We start from the raw sequence: 20979 nt of genomic DNA on the forward strand, positions 1-20979 counted from the left end.
TACTAGTGTGGAATCATTAAGTGAAGGTAAGCATTTGTAGTTAATTAACAAGATTAAAGGACTTTTTAAAAATTTTTGTTATTTTACTACCCCACGTCCATTTCACCTGGAGAGCAGGCATCTAGGGGTCCCCTTGATAAATGTGACCCACAGATGCTACCTTACCCAGGGCCTACACCCACAGGCATGAAGGTATTTACCCCCACCTTATTCTGGGCATCAGAGCTGGGAATAAGCCCCTTTTCCATGGTTCGGACAAGGGCCTTGGGGTAGAAGGAGGGGCTTTGGAACCCTTCCATGTCATGGAACATGCGGGCTAGTATAGCTCAGGTCTTGGCTCTGAATTCCGGTGATACCAGCCTGCATGAGTGGCAGACAGTTAGGGCTGAAACCCACAGGAGCGCTTTTGGCAGCGTTTTGGCAGCACTGCGATACGCTAGCAGTTTGCCAAAACGCTGGGCTAATGTTAATGGATGGGGCAACTTCCACAGGAGCGTTTGCGTTTCCCAGAAACGCAAACGCAGGACCTGCAGCATTTTGGGAGCGTTAGCGCTTCAATGTAAAGTGTTGAAACGCTAGCAGAAACGCTCAGCAAAACCTAAACTGAGCGGTTTTGCTAGCGTTTTGCGGTTCAGCACACTGTAACAAAATGAAAAATAATTCACAGGACCAATCAGGATAAAAACGCAAAACGCAAAACGCTACGCACCCGCTGGGCAAAAAAATACAATGTTGCAAAACACAACCAAAAACGCGCATGAATCCGCTTGCAAACCGCTCAGACAAAACGCTAGCGGTTGCGTTTTGCGTTTGCTGATTTCAGTGGGTTCCAGGCCTAAAAGAAGCTTGGGAAATGGGGGGGGGGGGGGCATAATTTTCTAAAAGTCTTTTTTTCCCGAAACAATAGGTATATTTGCCAGGGACTCTTGAACAGCAGTACTCGACTGTTCCCTGGCAAAAGCATTACAACTTTCTCCAAGGTTTTCTGTTGGCGATAACAATGCACTGGCCAACATTAAACCCCAGCAGGATATTCACTGCTGTTTCTGGGGATATATGTTATATGTATATGTAAATTTTAAATATCCAAGCGTAGATACATTATCTGTCATTTTCCATTAAAAAAAAAACAAAAAAAACATTTATTTTTCTATCAGGACTTTAAAATTGATCTTCTCAAAACCTACAAGGTCTTTTTGGAAAATGTTTCCCTTGTCTCCCTAACATACCTAGCAATTAATTTGGTATTTATAGCATGTATGGGGCCTTTGCTATTATCTGCTAAAGTTGGTGCCATTGATTTTAACCACTTGCCGACCGCGCACTCATAACGCGCATCGGCAAAGTGGTAGTTGCAGGACCAGCGACGCACATCGCGCGAGCGGCTGCTTCCTGTCAATTCACGGCGGGGGGCTCCGTGAATAGCCTGCGGGCCGCCGATCGCGGCTCGCAGGCTAAATGTAAACACAAGCGGAAATAATCCGCTTTGTTTACATTTTTACAACGCTGCTAACAGTAGCTGCGTTGTACTGGATCAGCGATCCCCGGCCAATCAGCGGCCGGGGATCGCTGTCACATGACAGGCAGGAGCCTGTTAGAAGCTGCACAGGACAGATCCGTTCCTGTGCAGCCTCCGATCTCTGGGGCAGGGAGGGAGGAGAGGGAGAGGGGAAATCCTGCGGTGGAGGGGGCTTTGAGGTGCCCCCCCCCCCCGCCAGCCACACGCAGGCAGGAGCGTTCAGACCCCCCCAGCACATCATCCTGCTAGTGGGGAAAAAAGGAGGGCGATCTGGTCGCTCTGCCTGTTGTTTGATCTGTGCTGGGGGCTGTAGTCCTTAAGGGGGGGTAAAGGCTGAGTCCTGAAGTGGTTAAAGCAATTCACCTCAAAATCTTACAGCAAATTTGTAAAAATATAAATAATACAAGTTAAAGCGAAAAATACATGGCAATCCTGTGATAAAGCTTGGTAAGCGAAAACAGCTCAAATCACCGCAATATCCAACTTAAAAAGTTTGTCTGCTTATACCTACTGATAAAACAAATGTATCACTACATAATGCTAAAGTTGCTGTTGTGACAAAAGTAGCAATCGGGCTGAAATCTTTTCAGCAGATAAACACTTTCATAAATTTGAAAGGCTGCAAAAGGTGCCTTTGTTTAAAAGTAATTGAATTTTTTTCTGATGAAAAGCCAACTTGCATTTTTATAAAACATGTCCCTTAAAGTGGGATGAAACTCAAATTTCATCTATGATCTAAGCATAAAACACAACATAAAACTAATAGAAAAAGTATATATATACAGTAGTTTTGAAGCTACTGGAAGGGTTAGCACTCAAACCTCTATTTCAAAAGCCGATTGATAAGATTGCTGTTGCCAAACCACGACAGCACTTACTTATTTACAAAACACCCTGATAATTTTTCCTGCAACCAGCAATGGTATCAGTTAACTTCAGTGAAGTGTAAATAGGCCTTAAATTTATATATTATATGTTTTCTATACATTTTTTTTGTCTGTGTTTAACATTTTAGAGCAAAACAAAGAAAAAAAAAGTATGTATCATACCACTTTAAAGTATAGCTGCAGTTAAAACATGTGAGTACAGTTACCCTGGGGCCACCAGGAGTTCTCCTCGATACTAAATTGCATTTTTTTACTCATCCCTGATTTATGCAGAATTGGGCTGTGCAGTCCAACGGTCATAAAGCTGCCCTGTCAGCATAGTCGCTGATGCCACCCTTTGAGTACAGTTGTTGATGATAATGACTATAATAGTGGGTTCCTTGCCCCGCCTTATCCACTGGGCTATGTCCATATATGAGGAATGTCATGCTGGTTTGCTGTGTGAACATTAGGCCTCACAACCTCATTCTGTATATAATGAAGATGTGGGAATTAGCAGCATTTAGTATTAAAGGATACCCGAGGTGACATGTGACATGATGAGATAAGCATGTGTTTGTACAGTGCCAAGCACACAAATAACTATGATGTGTTCCTTTTTTTTCTCTGCCTGAAAGAGTTAAATATCAGGTCGGTAAGTGGCTGACTGAGTCCTGACTCAGACAGGAAGTGACTACAGTATGACCCTCACTGATAAGAGATTCCCCTGTTTTACCTCTTTCTTGCTCTCAGAAGACATTTTCTGCTAGGAAAGTGTTTTATAGTTGTAATGTCTTATCAGTGAAGGTCACGCTGTAGTCACTTCCTGTCTGAGTCAGGACTGAATCAGCCACTTACATGCCTGATATTTAACTCTTTCAGGCAGAGAAAGAAAAAAAGGTACACCGCATAGTTATTTGTGTGCTAGGCACTGTACATACACATGTCTATCTCATCATATCACATGTCACTTCGGGTATCCTTTAACCTCCTTGGCGGTAATCCCGAGCTGAGCAAGGGGTATGCCGCCGGAGGTCGCCGCTCAGGCCCTGCTGGGCCGATTTCAGTTCTGAAAAAAGCAGCACACGCAGCTGGCACTTTGCCAGCTGCGTGTGCTGCCCGATCGCCGCTGCTCCGCGGCGATCCGCCGCGTGCAGCGGCGAAAGAGGGTCCCCCCAGCCGCCCGAGCCCAGCGCAGCCGGAACAAACAGTTCCGGCCGGCGCTAGGGGCTGGATCGGGTGGCTCTGACGTCAGGACGTCGACTGACGTCCATGACGTCACTCCGCTCGTCGCCATGGCGACGAGGAAAGTGAAACAAGATAGGCCGCTCATTGCGGCCTATCTTGATACTTTCGATTGCCGGAGGCGATCGAAAGTACGGATCAGGAGCGCCCTCTAGTGGGCTTTCATGCAGTGGGCTTTATTAAAAAAAAACCACATTGCAGCCTCCCTGGCAAAATAAATAAACCGCCAGGGAGGTTAAGAAGACATTCTGTAGGCATTGGGATAACTACACTTACATTTGTAATTACATTTATCCTTTAATGATAGATTGCTTGACATTGTTTTAGTACAGATTTACTAACAATTGTCTTATTCTAACTTTTCCAATCACACTCAAATCACTAAAGTAAGAAGGAAGAAATTGCATATCTTAACATGTTAAGGCTATACACTGTTCCTTTCATTATTACAAAAGTCTGTTTACTTCTTTCAGTTTGGCTCCAGTTGAGAATTTGGCAGCATTGCTAATAAATGCCATGGATTAATGTAGGAACCAAATGTACTAGATTCTTCTGGCTGAATCTGAAATAAGCTTTGGGTAATTCATCACATTTTTAAATATTTGATTCATCTGACCTACTTTGCAGTTGGATAATACTGTATGCTGAGTGTCAAGCTGCTGTTTTAAAAATTTACATTGTAGGCCATGTGAGGATACAGTATGCCATACCCATGATAACAATAACATTAGTAGATTTAAATATGGCATGAAGCCATATTCACAGTCTGATGTATTAGTGAAATCAATCAATGTTTCTAAATAATTACCTCTTTGGAAGGTACTCTTGATCCTTTCTTCTTATTCCACCAGGTTTCCACCATTGCTATGAAGCAGGACAAGACAACACCTGCCGCAAGTATACAGAATACCCCCGCAAAACTTTTGATGTCCAGGGGACTTCCTTTTTGTTTAGGCTCTACAGAAGAATACAAGTCACAATGTCCATTGTGTGGCCACCACTTGTGCTTTAATATGTCCATGTCTCCACTCTGCTGAAGTTCCAGTATCCTGACAAGAAAATAAAATATATAAAATGGGTTACTTTGAAAACTAGTAGCAAGCTCAAAAGTACGTTATTTTGATGTTGTTTGTACATATTAAAGCAGAATTACATACTACACTAATACTTCTGTACTAGCTGTGTGGAGAAGGCAGCAAGGTTGATCTACTTCAAGAGAAGATCTCTAAAACTCTCATACTTACTGTATACAGGACAGGGAAAAACTAACTTTTTTAGTATGAAAGTACCGGTAGTTCTCCATGAGTTTGTTTTGTGTTGTGCTTGGAACTGTCATATGCCTGATTCATAGGAATCTAGATCTACTTGACAGGCAACCATTGGCTTTGCTAGGATCTCACTAAGTTGTAGCTGTGTGACATGCACAGGGAAAAAAAGCTGCAGTTATGGCAGATTTACTGTAAATAATGGGCAGAACTTACCGATACAAAAGGCTTCCTATATTATTGGGCCATAAACAAGTGTCACTGCTCTTCAGGCCACAGCGTCACACATGCTCCTAAGTAAAAAAATGTATTTTGGGTCTGATTCACGTTGGTCCAGTTAAAGCTACTGTGAGCAAGAAACACACAGCAATTGTAGTGGTACCAATGCCAAGGGAGTATCGGGCGTTATGCTATTACCACAAATCGCATTACCAGGGTAATGCACACATGAATATGGTAACATGCATTCCTTCGCATTACCATAGCAATGTGCATGTTACTCGGACAATGCAGGTTGCAGTAATAGTGTAAAACAGAAAACAATAAGATTAAAGCGGACCTGAACTCAGAACGTCCTCTCTGCTCTAGAAGATACGCAACAGCATAATAACCTTTAAACAAAAACATTTCTTTGTTACAGCTGATACAAAGTCTAAAAAATGCACTGTTTCTGCTTGCTGTTTTCACAGAAGCAGACATATTGTTAACATCCTGTACTTTGAAATAAGCTTATCTGCCATCTCTGCCATGGCGGTCATGACACAGGGGAGAGATCAAATTACAACTTGTAATTAGACACAAATGAGGGGGAATTGGACAGGCTAAGCTCTTTACATACATACAGGGTGAATTTCTCTGTTTTTCTTTTGTCCTTTGCAAGAGTTCAGGTCCACTTTAATTTCAAAAATTAGCTAATAATTGGTAGTCTTTTGCCCCCTCACATAACATTATTTGCTACAGTAGAATAATCAGGTAAGAAGAACATGAGGATGTATCTTACATATTTATTCACCTATTATGCGCTCTACAAAGATTTCTTTTTGTATATCTTAGATTCCTAACACATGGGGGTTCATCTCCTCTGATCACTACTTGGGTTATCTCTCTGGCTTCTCCAGCTTCCTATTGGTTTGAACCATTTGGTTCTGATTGCCTTGCCTGTAATGCTGTGAATACACGTTACATTTTGCGCATTCGATTCGGTGCGCGATCTATTAGCCATTCGATTTTCTGCTCAAATCTCTTATCTTCCACTCGTTTTTCTTATCTTTTTTCCATTCACTTCTATGAGAAGTCGAGCGGAAAAGAATCGAGCAGAACATCGGACATGTCGGAATTGTATCATCAAAGGCATTTATCGGAACGATTCTTAGCAAAAAACGTGCCGTGTATGCCTAGCATTAGAGTATTTGTAACAATGTTACACTATATACAGTCATCTGTTTCTAGAGTCCCATGTCCTGCTGCAAAATCCCACCCCAGCATTGTTCTGGCCCCATGTCTACTCAATTATTCACACACACTCCTCTTAAAGGCTGCCATACACTGGTCGATTGCCACCAGATCGACCAGCAGATAGATCCCTCTGTGATCGAATCTGATCAAAGAGGGATCTATTGGCTGCCTACACTGCAAACAGATTTTGAATTGATTTCACTATAAAACCGATTCACAATCTGTGGAGCTATCGCCCCCCCTCCCCCCCGCATACATTACCTGATCCGGCCAGCGCGAGTCCCCTGGTCTGCCCCTGCCTCTTCTCCTTGCTTGGCTCCAGGGCTTCAGCTTCACTTTACTTCCTGCCGGGGGAAGTTTAAACAGTAGAGGGCGCTCTACTGTTTAATTAAATTTCCCCCGACAGGAAGTAAGTGAAGCCAGCCGGAGCCCTGGAGCCCAGCATGGAGAAGAGACAGCGGGGACATGCGCCGGCGTAACAGGTATTGTATTACCGCTAGCGTCGGTCATCGGAGATTCAAATGCCGCTATCGATGCACTCCCGACCCGCCGGCGATCGAGTGAAATCTTCCGCGTGGACAGATCGACGGGAACGATCGATTTTGGATGGAAATTGATTGTTCGGTCAGTGTGTGCGCATCAATTTCACAGCAGATTCAATCACAGTGATCGAATCTGCTGTATATCGGCGGGAAATAGTATAAGTGTATGGGCCCCTTAATAAGGAAAGCTGCTATCCAATTTGCTTAGATTAATGGAATGGATACATTTTTCTGATAGATTCCATCAATTTGATCAAATTGGATATAGATAAGTTTTCATTAGTGGTCTAGGACGATTGATTGTCAGGAGAATTGTTTAAAGCGGACCTGAACTTCCTTTCTGCTCTAAAAGATAGGCAACAGCATAAGAAGTTTTAAAGAAAAACATTTCTTTGTTGCAGCTGATACAAATCCTGCAATCAATCTGCACTGTTTCTGTACTTCCTGCTTTCATGGAAGCAGACATATTGCTAATATCCTGTGCTTTCAAATGAGCTTATATGCCTTATCTGCCGTGGCAATCAAGTGGCACAGTGGAGAGATCAAATTACAACTTGTGATTAGACACGGATGAGGGGGAATTAGATAGGCTAAGCTCTCTAAATACATACAGGGTACATTTCTCTATGTTTTCCTTTTGTCCCGTGCAAGAGTTCAGATCCACTTTAAAAGTGGAATATTGATGGGACGCTTTTGGAGAGGGAGATATTTGACGGAAGGAAAATTTAGAGACAGGAAGGGAGGGAAGGGGGGTTTAAGGGGAGATATAGCACAGTCCTCAAGTGGTTAAAATGAAATAAATATGGCAGCCTCCATATACCTCTCACTACAGTTGTCCTTTAAGAGGTCAGAAATATCAGGATAAAAACACATACTGTGAGTGTCCGGTACATAGAAATAAAATACGTGCATTTTACGTTGGGACCACTGGCGTAACAATAGGGGAAACAGCCCCTGCCCCCGCGGGGGGCCTAGGCCCCTCTGGGGCTCACTCATGGTCGTTTTGGGGGGGCTGGAGGGGTCGCAGCATGAGGGGAGAGCTTGGTAGCATGTCAGTGGGGAGGGGGGACGGTCCCCCCCTCCCTCATCTCGGGCTCTCCCCTCTGCGATCCCCTCCTGCCTCTATGTAAGCGCCAGCAGCAGCGGCAGCAGCTATAATTACCTCCATCCACCACGGAGGTTGCCGATCTGCAAGGGCTTCACATTACTTCCTGTTAAAACAGGAAGTAATGTGAAAGTAATGTGAAGCCCTTGCAGATCGGCGACCTCCGGTGGTGAATGGAGGTAATTATAGCTGCTGCCGCCGCTACTAACACTTACATAGATGCAGGAGGGGAGCGCAGAGGGGAGAGCCCGAGGTGAGGGGGGGGTGCCCCCCCTCCCCACCGTCGTGCTACCAAGCTCTCCCCTCATGCTGCGACCCCTCCAGCCCCCCTAAAATGGACATGAGCGGGCCCCAGGGTGGGGGTGGGGGCCACTCAAATTCTTGCAGGGGGGCCCGGGGACTTCTAGTTACGGCCCTGGTTGGGACAAATGTAAGTCTTATATGTATGAATACATACTGCATGCATTGTAAATTTTACAGTTTCCTTCACAGTGTCCATTCCTTACATTCTCTCTTATCAGCACTTCAGGAAACACTAAGTAAAGAATACTGCTGCTGATTATTAGTTATTCCTTAAGGAAAATAATGGTAATAAGATATCAGCATTTTCAAAGAAAGCTAAAAACAGTAGTACAAGTATATTACATTATGCATTAGAGTCCCATTTAAAGCGGACCTGAACTCAGAACTTCCTCTCTGCTCTAAAAGATAGGCAACAGCATAATAACCTTTAAAAAAACATTTCTTTGTTACAGCTGATGCAAATTCTGAAACAAATCTGCAGTATGTCTACTTCATGCTTTCATGGAAGCAGACATATTGTTAACATCCTGTGCTTACCAATTAGCTTTCTGTCATGGCAGAGGAGATTCCTAATCTGACACAGCTGAGGGATCAAATTGCAACTTGTGATTAGTCACAGAGGCGGGGGAATTCGACAGGTTAAACTTCCTAAATACATACAGGGCACATTTGCATGTTTTTCTTCTGCCCTGTGCAAGAGTTCAGGTCCACGTTAATCAGACTGAAGTATAAGTACAGCAACACTTTAAGAACAAGGATACACAAAACATGGTTTCCTTTTCTCTCTAGGGAGACACACAGTAGATGAGTTCAGACATGTGGGTTTGTATTTGGGTAGTGCTCTGTCTGCACAGGAATGACCAGACAAAGAGCGTTCTCTTTATATAAAGGAAGCAGCATCTGTTTTATTCTGTGTTAGTGCTGCTTTCATTCAGAGCCATTCAGGGGCCCCGGGGTGGAGAGAGACAACATTGTTCAGGGTGTCAAACACTGGCCCACATATTAGTTTCTCATTGTGGATGAATTAAGCAAACGGGATAATTAGTTATCTTTAGCATTTCAATGCTCCTCTCTTTGAAACAATAGCCTTTTTTCTAAAATGCCAGAGTTGTTCTTTTAACATGTACATCAGTATAAACAACTAGTCTGCAAGTATATTTCCTGTATTCTCTTTGGCCACATGGGGGCAGCCTCAGCACATTAACAGTGTCCTGCAGCAGGTTTTTTTTTTTTTACCATGTGAATAAAGCTGTGGCAATTATTGAACAATCCTGCTGAAAACATGATTTTTACTCCTCACTATTTAATGTTTAATTTTAAATTCAAACAATTACCCATGTAGCAATACTCTTGATAATGTTGATGTGAAAATCTATTGTTTAGTAAGTTAGGACTGGTCTTGGAAATTGTTCACAAGTGAACGCTTCCATTCCCAGCGGGTGTCATAACTCACGCAATCTAAAAAACAAGGCACTGTACTCATTTCTCCACCAGAAGCATTTTGCTACGAGGATAACTCTCTCAGAAGGTTGGAGAAGCACTGTAACTGTATACCGCTCTGCACCTTAACAATTATTCTGTCTTTAAAGAAGTTTATTTCCAATAAGGGAAAGAAAAGACGCTCAGACCAGACATTGTCTTCTTATCATTGTCTAGCATTGTTTTCAAGTGACAATGAGGCAATGTTTCAGACACTTACTGCTCATCTAATCGCAGCTTCGCATGCAACCTGCAAGCATCTCTTCTCAAACTATAAATTCCCAGGAAGAAGAAGCGTTCCTTTTAGTGGCTGTAGGAACCCATTACTGGGACTCCTGAAATTGTTAAGTTCTGCATTTTCAAGGGGTTAAGGAGGTCACATTAGAGACGGGAAGCTTTTTAAAGTCCTAGCATCAGGCTGATTTTATTGTAGAGTTATGTTTAGGTAGGATTATCTATCAGTTTTAAATTAGCTATCAGTTTAAATTAGCTATATTTTTCTCATGAGAGACTTGTGATGAGGATTGCTTAAAGTGTACCCAAGGCAACATGCGGCATGATGAGATAAACAGGTGTATGTACAGTGCAAAACATATTAATAACCAGACTGTTTTTCTTTTTTTATATTTTGCTGCCTGAAAGAGTTAATTTTCAGGCATGGAAGTGACAGCTTCTGTCTTGTCGGTACCATGTCGGGAATATAGTGCACATCACTGATATGCAAATTACAGCCATAAAAGTTTTCCTGGCAGAATACAACTTCTGAGGGCAGGGGAGAGATAGAGAAAGGAAAATAGTTCATGTATTTTAACTCTGGGACTCTTAATAAACTGCCATTGAGCAGAGACAGTAAAACATTCAATCTAGTTTGTAAATATTTAAATATAAAATAAAACCATGGGATATCTAAAAAGTAATTTTTAGGAGTAGGAGGACAAATCCAATTGTTTATCTTGTCCGTTTATTTTGAAGGTCAGGTTAACTTTAACTTTAAATATGAAGGACATTATAAGTAGTTAGGATAGTTAGTAGTTAGGTAGTTCAGGATAGTATAAGGGTCATTTACAGAAAGATTTTTAAAACTCAAAGAAAGTTTAAAAAATAAAGTTGTTAGGATAGAGCTAACTAGTTCAGCAATGCCTTGTACTGCTTACTCCTGCAAAAGCAAGTGTCTATAGGGCTATGAGGCCTGATTCTTGCAGCACCAGCTGCTGCCCCCCTACCACAATCAGGACTACTGTTCTTCTGTTCATGGTGCCTCTTCAGTTGCCATAGATTAACTTAAGGTCCTGTGTTAAAATGTGTGTACCTTAAGGGCCCGTTTCCACTATCGCGGTTTCTGCCGCGATTTTGCAGAGTTTCTCCGCAAACTCTGCCATAGAGGAGAATGGTGCCACCGGCCGAATCGCTTGCCCTAGCGATTCGGCCGGAACCCCCCGCAGAATTAGCTGCGGAGGCTGCGAATCCTATAGCAGTGCATGGCACGGCTCATGGGATTCGCCTGCGATCCCGCCCACCCGCTCAGTGCTTGCAGACGCACGCCGCACTAGTGGAAACGAGCCCTAAAGGTTAGTCTATGGAAGCAGCAAGGGTCTGCAAAAACACAGAGGTACAGTTAGATCGATTTGAAAGTTGTAATTCTTATTCCCTATTTTACACTTCTACTCAAGTGTGACACTGGCTGCGTTCGCTCTCCAGATATGACTCAAACCATTTAAAGTGAATGTTTACCGTTTTTTATATTGTTTTTATTAATAGAGGACCAGTTACCTTATTGCCCTCTATAGTTAGGTCCCTATTTCATCATTTTCGCTGCAGGCTTACACCTACAATCAGCGTTTATAATCTTTGACCACTTTGGTCGAATACTGAGGCAAGGGAGAGGAGGCAGAGCTTCTTTGCCCTGCTCTGTCACTCCTCCGTCATCTCCGCCCCTTTGTTCCTCCCTGTAAGTCGCGCTCCCGCAGATGCGCGGCTCCCCTGCCCAGTGCAGCGCTGGGTGAAGGATTATGTGCGTGGCTGCCAGCGTACGCACAGCGTGAGGCAGACAGGAAGCGCTGCGGCAATAAGACTGTAGACTGTGCGGTGATGTACTGCACGCGCGCGCTTGTTGATAGACGTGAGCGCGCGCACTGTCCCTGGAACGCGCACCCCAAGTCTCCAATGTCTCGCACTATTTTATCGGCGCTGGAGACTTGGAGATATTAGGAAGTAAGAGGCTGCCGACCCGGAAGATAAAGCAAAGGTCGGCAGCCATCTTGGATCGAAACCGAGCTGATTTCTGGCTATATTGCACGAACGGGGGCGGTGGTGCGGCGAAAACAGGCACAGGTACATGTATCTACATTTTCATACATGTATATGTAATTTTTTTTAAAAAAATTCAATCTGATACCCAATGGCTTTAACAAAAAAACATGACATCTAGGCAACTGGTATATATATTTTTGAATATAATAAATATGTCAGTCTGCATATTATTCAGATTCTTCAGCTAAAAATCCTGAAATAAATAATTGGGGCGTGAAGGAGTTTATAGCAGAATCTTGGTGCAGGTCCACTGCTTGAGTGGGTATCATCATACTGCTCAGGCTGCAAGACAGCATGGAGCAGACACAAGTTTTTGAAGAATTCAGACTGCAGCTTCGGAAGTCTGTGCTACAGGAAGTGGCTTCTTAACCTCTTCTGGAGGTAGGTAGTTGAAATTTAAGCCCTAGTTATGACTTGCTATCTGTAAGGCTTGGTGGTGTATTCTCCACAGTCAGCATGCAACGCATGAGCTGGCGTGGAGGAGGTACACACACCAACACAAGGAAACAGGCTATCCCTAGTATAGTGGAGGGGAGGACTGACTCCAATAGGAGATTGTGGCGCACAGAGCCGGTGCAGATCTGACAGCCACAAACAATGCTTTCGTTATAACGTCTCAGCGCAAAGTAGCGCTGAGCGCATAAACCAGAACTGAGGAGATCAGGACAGGTAGACAGAATGAACGCTTGCTAGCTAGCGGCTACTTAGCGACAGCAAGCGTCCAAAACAAGACAGACTGGAATGAGGCAGCCAATGCGATTGCAGCGATGGCGTGCCTCACAAAGACAGGACAGGATAGTGAGGAAATAGCAGGATCAAGATAGATGAACGTAACACAGACAAATATACAATAAGTATGTTTTTCTAGCGTATTACCATTACAGCTATCAATGAAACTATTTGTAACGTCTGACTAACATATGTATATATCGGCAATGAACCGATATATGACATAAGCAGGAACGCTGACTAGGACTGGAGTAATACAGGGAATAGGACTCAGAAGAATTCGCTATCTCTTCGCAGAGATGAACGCAATCCACAAACGGTAACAGAACAGGATTCAGAAGGATTCGTTATCTCTTCGCAGAGATGAACGCAATCCACAAACAGTAATAGAACAGGATTCAGAAGGATTCGTTATCTCTTCGCAGAGATGAACGCAATCCACAAACGGTAACAGGACAGGATTCAGAAGGATTCGTTATCTCCTCGCACAGATGAACGCAATCCACAAACGGTAACAGAACAGGATTCAGAAGGATTCGTTATCTCTTCGCAGAGATGAACGCAATCCACAAACAGAACCAGGAGCAGGGTAACTACCTCAGCACGGGTGGTCACGGTACGCGCAACCTACCAAAACGTGCTGGAAAGCTGACTAACTGCACACAGGATATAAACAGTTCATGTACGTATACATCAGCGACACTGATGTATCAACGTAACACAAATACAAGGAAAATAATAAACGTGCTGGTATGTATATATATTGGCAATGAACCAATATATGATGCAAAGACCAGCAAAGTATCTTTAGAACAAGAAACACGATCGAGGGCTGAAGCGACAGCAAGACAGGCTTAAACTGAAGCTATGAAAACCCAAGGAAACCCTGCAGGAAGCAGATCTTTATACTGAGGTCATCCAATGGGAGCAGACATGCAGATTCCCACACAGGTGAATGATAATCAGTCACAAGCTGACAGCAGGGAAAGACAGACAAAGCTATGCAGCTTGCATGGAAAGACATCAGAACTGCCTGAGCTGCAGCACTACTACTTCCAGCAACACCTGCTGCAGCAGCGATCATTACAGTACCCCCGCCCTTAAAAGCGGATTCCAGACGCTTTTCAAAACTGAAATTCCCAACAAAACAATCTGACTGATAATTCATGATGACCGGGACAGCCCGGCAAGACCGAATTCCAGAATCAGTCCCCAAAAGACTGGACCCATCAGAACCAGAACCTACAGAACCATGCCAATCAGTACTACAAGCCCCAGTGTGACACCCATCAGAACCATGATTTCCAGAAGAAAGCCCTCCGAAACTCCCTGAGCGATACCCACCGCCTTCCAGGAACCGTTCAGAAACGCCAAAGCCTTTGCAATGCCCACCGGGACTGTCTTTACCAACACAAAACCCACTGTTGAACCAGTCCAAGGCACCAGGACAAGTTTTCTCAGAGACCTCCCAGAACACCTTGAAGCTCCAAAGAGATCCCCATAGGTCAGAACGCCCCTTAGGCTCACATGGAGAACTATCAAGAACCCCTATGGAACCTAGGGCAATTCCCGAATCAGGGCCACAAGGACAAACATCAAGATCAGGGCTTTCAGGGACCAGAACCATCTCTGGGCATGCAGGCAGACTGGCAACATCAGAACATGTTCCCACTAAGGAAGCATCAGAGCACGCTAACACCTTAGACACACTTGGGCATTCTGGCACACAAAGAACATCTGGGCACACTGGCACAAGAGAATCCTCTGGGCATGTCAAGGAACTGTGAGCCTCAGGGTCAGCCAAGACAGGACCAAAACCAGGACTGGCCAAAAAAAAATCATCATGACTAGACTTCGCAACTACTGGACTTTTACACGAGAATGCAGGATCAGACTTAGATGTCGCTGATTCCAGCAAAGTCAGTAACAAATCAGATTCAGGGGCACTAACAAGACAGGACAAATCTTCTGATGTATGCACTGAACCAGATAGGGACTCCACAACTACCTCTGGACTGGACAGAGACTCATCTAATACACTGGATTGGAGCTCATGAGGCGCTGCAGAACAAGTCAGTATTGCAGCAGCCCCCACTGGACTAGGCAAAACTGAGGAATTCCCTGGACAGGAAGGGGACTCTGGAACCTCTGCCACAGCGGCCAGAGAACCAGAATCTTTCAGGATACAGGGCTGGGTTTCAGGAACACTCATCAGACCGGACTGAAATTCTGAGATTTCTATTATTTTGACCAGAGAATCAGAATTATCCATGTTACAGGGCAAGACTTCTGAAACATTCAGAGGACAGGGCTGGAGTTCCTCGGCTGTTACAACACTGGAGAGGGACTCAACAACATTGGTTAAATCAGACTGTATACAGGGCAAGGTATCTAACACACTTGCTGACGAGGACAGTATTTCAATGGCTTCTGCTTTGCTGGGCAGAAATTCATCAAGTTTTATTAGAGCAGACTGTAATTCCAAAACAGCTGCTAGACAAGTGAATATTACTGCAACACCAACTGAGGTAAGCAGTGCCTCAGACTCCTCTGCTAGAGGGTTTGAAGTATCCAAAGTACTGGGTGAAGCATAAGACTCTGCGACCACAGCTTCACTGGACAGGATCACTGAACAGTCCATATTGCAGGGCAAAACCATGGAAGCACCTGCTGGACAGCATAATGATTCTGTGACCTGAGTTTCATTTGAGAGATCTACTGCACAATTCATGGTACAGGGCAAATTTACTGGAACATTTTCTGAACAAGGTAATAATTCTGCGATTTCAGGTTCACATAGCAGATGCTCTGAGCTATTCACGAAACTAGAGCGAGGTGTAGAAACAGGAAGATCAAGACACAATGTTTGCGCATCTGAATCACCATTCATTTGTAAAATTGGAAAATTCAGATGCTGGGGTTCTGAGGTTTCTAGACAGGATTGCTGGGACTCGGAAACTGATGTAGTGCATCTATTGGCATCTGCTGGATCAGACAGGAGTTGAACTTTATTAACATAGGTAATTTCTGCAGAAGTGTTTGCAGAGGCAGGCAAGATTTTTCTGGTGTCTGTTTCACTGAACAAAGAATCATGAGTACTGGCTAGGCTGGACTCGGAAGTCAGCAGGACCTCTGGATTCTCTGCTGAGAAATTTGCGCAGGGCAAGGTTAAGAATGTATCAGTGGCTTCTGTTTTACTGGTAAGTAACACACTCAGTGTTACTTACCAGTAAAACAGAAGCCACTGATACATTCTTAACCTTGCCCTGCGCAAATTTCTCAGCAGAGAATCCAGAGGTCCTGCTGACTTCCGAGTTCCTGCAGTTCCTGCAATTCCACCCTGTACCATGGATAACTCATATCCATGGTACAGGGTGGAATTGCATGAACTTCAATTTCACACAAAAAGAGCTCCGAATCACCTGCTGAATCAGCCAAAGGTGCTGAAGCAGGCGGGTCAGAACGCCAAATTTGCGAATTCGGAGTCACATAAAAATCATCCAAAATCAGTTCCCACACATCAATCAATGGAGCCACAAAGTCATACCCACACACACCAGTTTTTATTAGGTTATAGGCAGACTTAATGCATGCATTCAATACTAATTCACTTTTTGCACTGTAAAATTGACAAAATGAACTTGAATCATTCTTCCATTCATTGACCAGAGCTTCCATCTCTCCTTTCTCAAATGGAGGATTCCAAGCATACTTAACAGGCAGATCATGGTTTGCAGATATGATTGTAGCAGGGACATATATTGGGTTAATTAGCAGGTGATTGGCAGATTCCTTATTCCTAAGAATCTCCAATACCTGTAGCAAGTGCTGAACTGTAGTGTATGCAAACTTTCCTTGCTTCACAAATAAGTTGATTTGTTCAATACTCTGTAATATCTCCTCATAATCATACTCAGATAATTCTTTTAAACAAAAATCTTTATTTTCCCTAGCCAGGGAGGAAAGTTCATTAGTAGTTTCATAAGTCCATTTAACTCCGCTGAAAGACAATTGCATTTCATTATCTGTTAATGGCAGAATCTCATTATAGGTCTCAGTCGCTAAGGATAACGACTCTGCAGATCGGACACGTTTCTTAGAACGTTTGCGTTTTGCCTTAGACCCTGCTGTTTTTGGTGATTTATTCAAGGCTGCAGGAAAATTATCAGTAACACTTTCTGCTTGCTGAACATTTTTGCAAGCAATTGAAGGAGTAGCTGATTGGCCTGCTGCCAGGAGTTCATTAAGAGGAAAAGGCAATGGATCTATGCGCAACCAGTTATGGATCACAAACGCTAGAAATTCCAGCGGTCTCTCTTTCAAATCGGAATGATTGAGAACATCAAATGCCCACTGGAATAATTCCCCTTTAAACAAAATATAACTTAGTTGGAGTGCCCAGGTTGAAACAGGAGTCGCTTGGAGATCAGGATTAGCCAGGAACCTGGCACATTCAGAGAAAAACTCATTTTCTGTTTCAGAGCTAAGTTCTTCAAATTTCTTAAAGGAACAGGAACCATAATTAACAGTGTCATACTTTCTGGGAATCCCCCCCACAATGGGGATTGGTAATGGGGTTTTCATAATGTAAGGCTTGGTGGTGTATTCTCCACAGTCAGCATGCAACGCATGAGCTGGCGTGGAGGAGGTACACACACCAACACAAGGAAACAGGCTATCCCTAGTATAGTGGAGGGGAGGACTGACTCCAATAGGAGATTGTGGCGCACAGAGCCGGTGCAGATCTGACAGCCACAAACAATGCTTTCGTTATAACGTCTCAGCGCAAAGTAGCGCTGAGCGCATAAACCAGAACTGAGGAGATCAGGACAGGTAGACAGAATGAACGCTTGCTAGCTAGCGGCTACTTAGCGACAGCAAGCGTCCAAAACAAGACAGACTGGAATGAGGCAGCCAATGCGATTGCAGCGATGGCGTGCCTCACAAAGACAGGACAGGATAATCAGGAAATAGCAGGATCAAGATAGATGAACGTAACACAGACAAATATACAATAAGTATGTTTTCCTAGCGTATTACCATTACAGCTATCAATGAAACTATTTGTAACGTCTGACTAACATATGTATATATCGGCAATGAACCGATATATGTCACGCACCTGGTAGTGGAGGAGACCGTTGTGCTGAGGGTAGCAACTCTTGCAGCTTGACACCTGACACCCCTGGAGTGGGAACAGGGATACCAAGGTGTGCAGGAGGCAGGAGTGCTCGCAGAATCCGATGAACCGTTGAGCAGGATGAAACCACGGCACTCCTCTGGTCTGAGTCGGGTAGTGCAAGGACTCAGCAACCAGTTTGGACAGCAGTAGAAATACTCTCAGGGTAAGCAGAAGTCGGCAGCGGGACGGGTCCTCATACAGGCAGGGTTCGGCAACAGAGCGGGTAGTCAGAACAGGCGGAGGTCGGCAACGGAGCAGGTTCTCATACAGGCAGGGTTCGGCAACAGAGCGGGTAGTCAGACAGGCCAAGATCAGATTCCGGAATAGACAACAGACAGGCAGACACTGGGTCACGGCACGGGAGTACAACACTAGCTGCAATACTACAGCAAGGAGGCAATGCACTCTCCAGGTTTAAATAGGCCATCTTTGGCGCGCACAGCGCGACGCACCGCGCGCGCGTGCGCACAACGCACCGCGCCGCGCGCGCATGCGCAGACGCGCACGTGAACGCGCACGCACGCGCGCACGCAAAAAACGCGCGCACGCGCATGCGCGCAAACGCCCGCGCGCACAAACGCCAGAACAAGATACACAGCAGCCATCCCTGTGCACGCAACACCACACAACGCTCACGCCAGCGCCTCCTGACGCCAACGCTTACGCCGTGCGATGCAACGCCCACTGGTGAGCACCGACAGGTCGCCCCGCCGAGACCCACCAGGACGACCGCCAGCATTCGTGCGTACTGGCCGCCTCCTCTGAACAGGTAACTGACCGTGACAATATATGACATAAGCAGGAACGCTGACTAGGACTGGAGTAATACAGGGAACAGGACTCAGAAGGATTCGCTATCTCTTCGCAGAGATGAACACAATCCACAAACGGTAACAGAACAGGATTCAGAAGGATTCGTTATCTCTTCGCAGAGATGAACGCAATCCACAAACAGTAACAGAACAGGATTCAGAAGGATTCGTTATCTCTTCGCAGAGATGAACGCAATCCACAAACGGTAACAGGACAGGATTCAGAAGGATTCGTTATCTCCTCACAGAGATGAACGCAATCCACAAACGGTAACAGAACAGGATTCAGAAGGATTCATTATCTCTTCGCAGAGATGAACGCAATCCACAAACGGTAACAGGACAGGATTCAGAAGGATTCGTTATCTCCTCACAGAGATGAACGCAATCCACAAACGGTAACAGAACAGGATTCAGAAGGATTCATTATCTCTTCGCAGAGATGAACGCAATCCACAAACAGAACCAGGAGCAGGGTAACTACCTCAGCACGGGTGGTCACGGTACGCGCAACCTACCAAAACGTGCTGGAAAGCTGACTAACTGCACACAGGATATAAACAGTTCGTGTACGTATACATCAGCGACACTGATGTATCAACGTAACACAAATACAAGGAAAATAATAAACGTGCTGGTATGCATATATATTGGCAATGAACCAATATATGATGCAAAGACCAGCAAAGTATCTTTAGAACAAGAAACACGATCGAGGGCTGAAGCGACAGCAAGACAGGCTTAAACTGAAGCTATGAAAACCCAAGGAAACCCTGCAGGAAGCAGATCTTTATACTGAGGTCATCCAATGGGAGCAGACATGCAGATTCCCACACAGGTGAATGATAATCAGTCACAAGCTGACAGCAGGGAAAGACAGACAAAGCTATGCAGCTTGCATGGAAAGACATCAGAACTGCCTGAGCTGCAGCACTACTACTTCCAGCAACACCTGCTGCAGCAGCGATCATTACACTATCCCTGCTAGGGTATAGATTTCAGCTACTCATTGCCACCCACTCTGTTCCATAGATCTGTCCCTGCTGCATCCCACTCACTTTGCTGTCAGGTCAGGAGACAATTTCATTAGCTCCTGACCCTGTTATCGCTGTAAGCCAATCACTGTGATCACAGCACCTGTTTTGTTAGAAAAAAGTCTCTGGCCCTTTAGGGGCCAGAGACGCAGAGTGCTTAACTGGTTATAGATCTCCCTATCAGGTAATCGATGAGTTTATAGAAATATTGAAACAAGCTCTGCCTTAATGGAACCAGGAAAACATTTGGGTTGGGTAGGATTTTTAACAAAAACTAAAGCCAACTAAAGAAATGAGTCCAACATATAGCAAGCCTACTGCAATAACAATGTTTTAAAGTGTACCTGAACTTAAGCTTGGCTACAAAGTTACATACTTACCTAAGAAGAGGTGAGCATCTGCATCCCAAAGAGGCTTTCCACAGTGTCTTCTGGTCCCCCTCTGCCGCTCACTGACCATCCAGAAATTACCAACAAGGGCTTCTTGGTAGTTTGATTGGAGCAGCGATCCTGTCCCTGCTCGAGTGTGGCCATACTGGGCCTCCGTGAGTACAACACTGCCTGCACAGTAGTGTGAGTGGCTCTGTGCTACATGCCCGTGTGGCTGCAACACGGCCACACTCATCCCAGAAGAGGAGCATGGCCCTGATCAGCTGGAGGGTTTTGTGCAGTGGTGGTGGAACAGAGGACACTATGGGAATCCTCATTAGGATCCAGAGGCTTCACTCTCCATAGGTAAGTATGTGTTTCTGAACCTGAGCTGTGGCTTGGGTTCGCTTTAAGTCTTACCATTGTAAAATGACACTACCTTGAATAAACTGTTCATTTGAGCACTGGCTAGGGCCATGATTTTTATGTGACCTTTGTCTTGTGGCACAGACAGTAAGAAGGACAGTATACAGTATAAACATCCACTGAGTCAATTGAAAAAAAAGAAGTAAGTCTCCAAACAATTTTAAAGAAAACTTCTTCCTAACAAGTGTAATTTTCAAAAATAAACGATTGTTACTCAATATAATGTTTTTCATTCTTCTGGGCTGCTTCCTTTCCCTGATTTTAGTTCTGTTTAAAAGATGCCAAAAATGTATGTAACCAGATGTTACCAGATAAAGTAACTCATAAGTTGATGGTGAT

At 44.4% G+C, this 20979-nt stretch overlaps 1 protein-coding gene across 2 annotated transcripts in view; it reads right to left on the reverse strand.

The window, feature by feature from the left end:
- GRID2 (glutamate ionotropic receptor delta type subunit 2) overlaps nt 1-20979 on the reverse strand; it is a 724654-nt gene that overhangs the window by 32148 nt on the left and 671527 nt on the right. For both annotated transcript variants that reach the window (XM_068270973.1, XM_068270982.1), the window contains exon 13: nt 4439-4679. In XM_068270973.1, coding sequence (XP_068127074.1) covers nt 4439-4679 — 241 coding nt within the window. The remainder of the gene's footprint in view (nt 1-4438; nt 4680-20979) is intronic.

The sequence above is a fragment of the Hyperolius riggenbachi genome, chromosome 1 (genome assembly GCF_040937935.1).
Source record: "Hyperolius riggenbachi isolate aHypRig1 chromosome 1, aHypRig1.pri, whole genome shotgun sequence".
In the NCBI taxonomy this organism is placed as follows: domain Eukaryota; kingdom Metazoa; phylum Chordata; class Amphibia; order Anura; family Hyperoliidae; genus Hyperolius; species Hyperolius riggenbachi.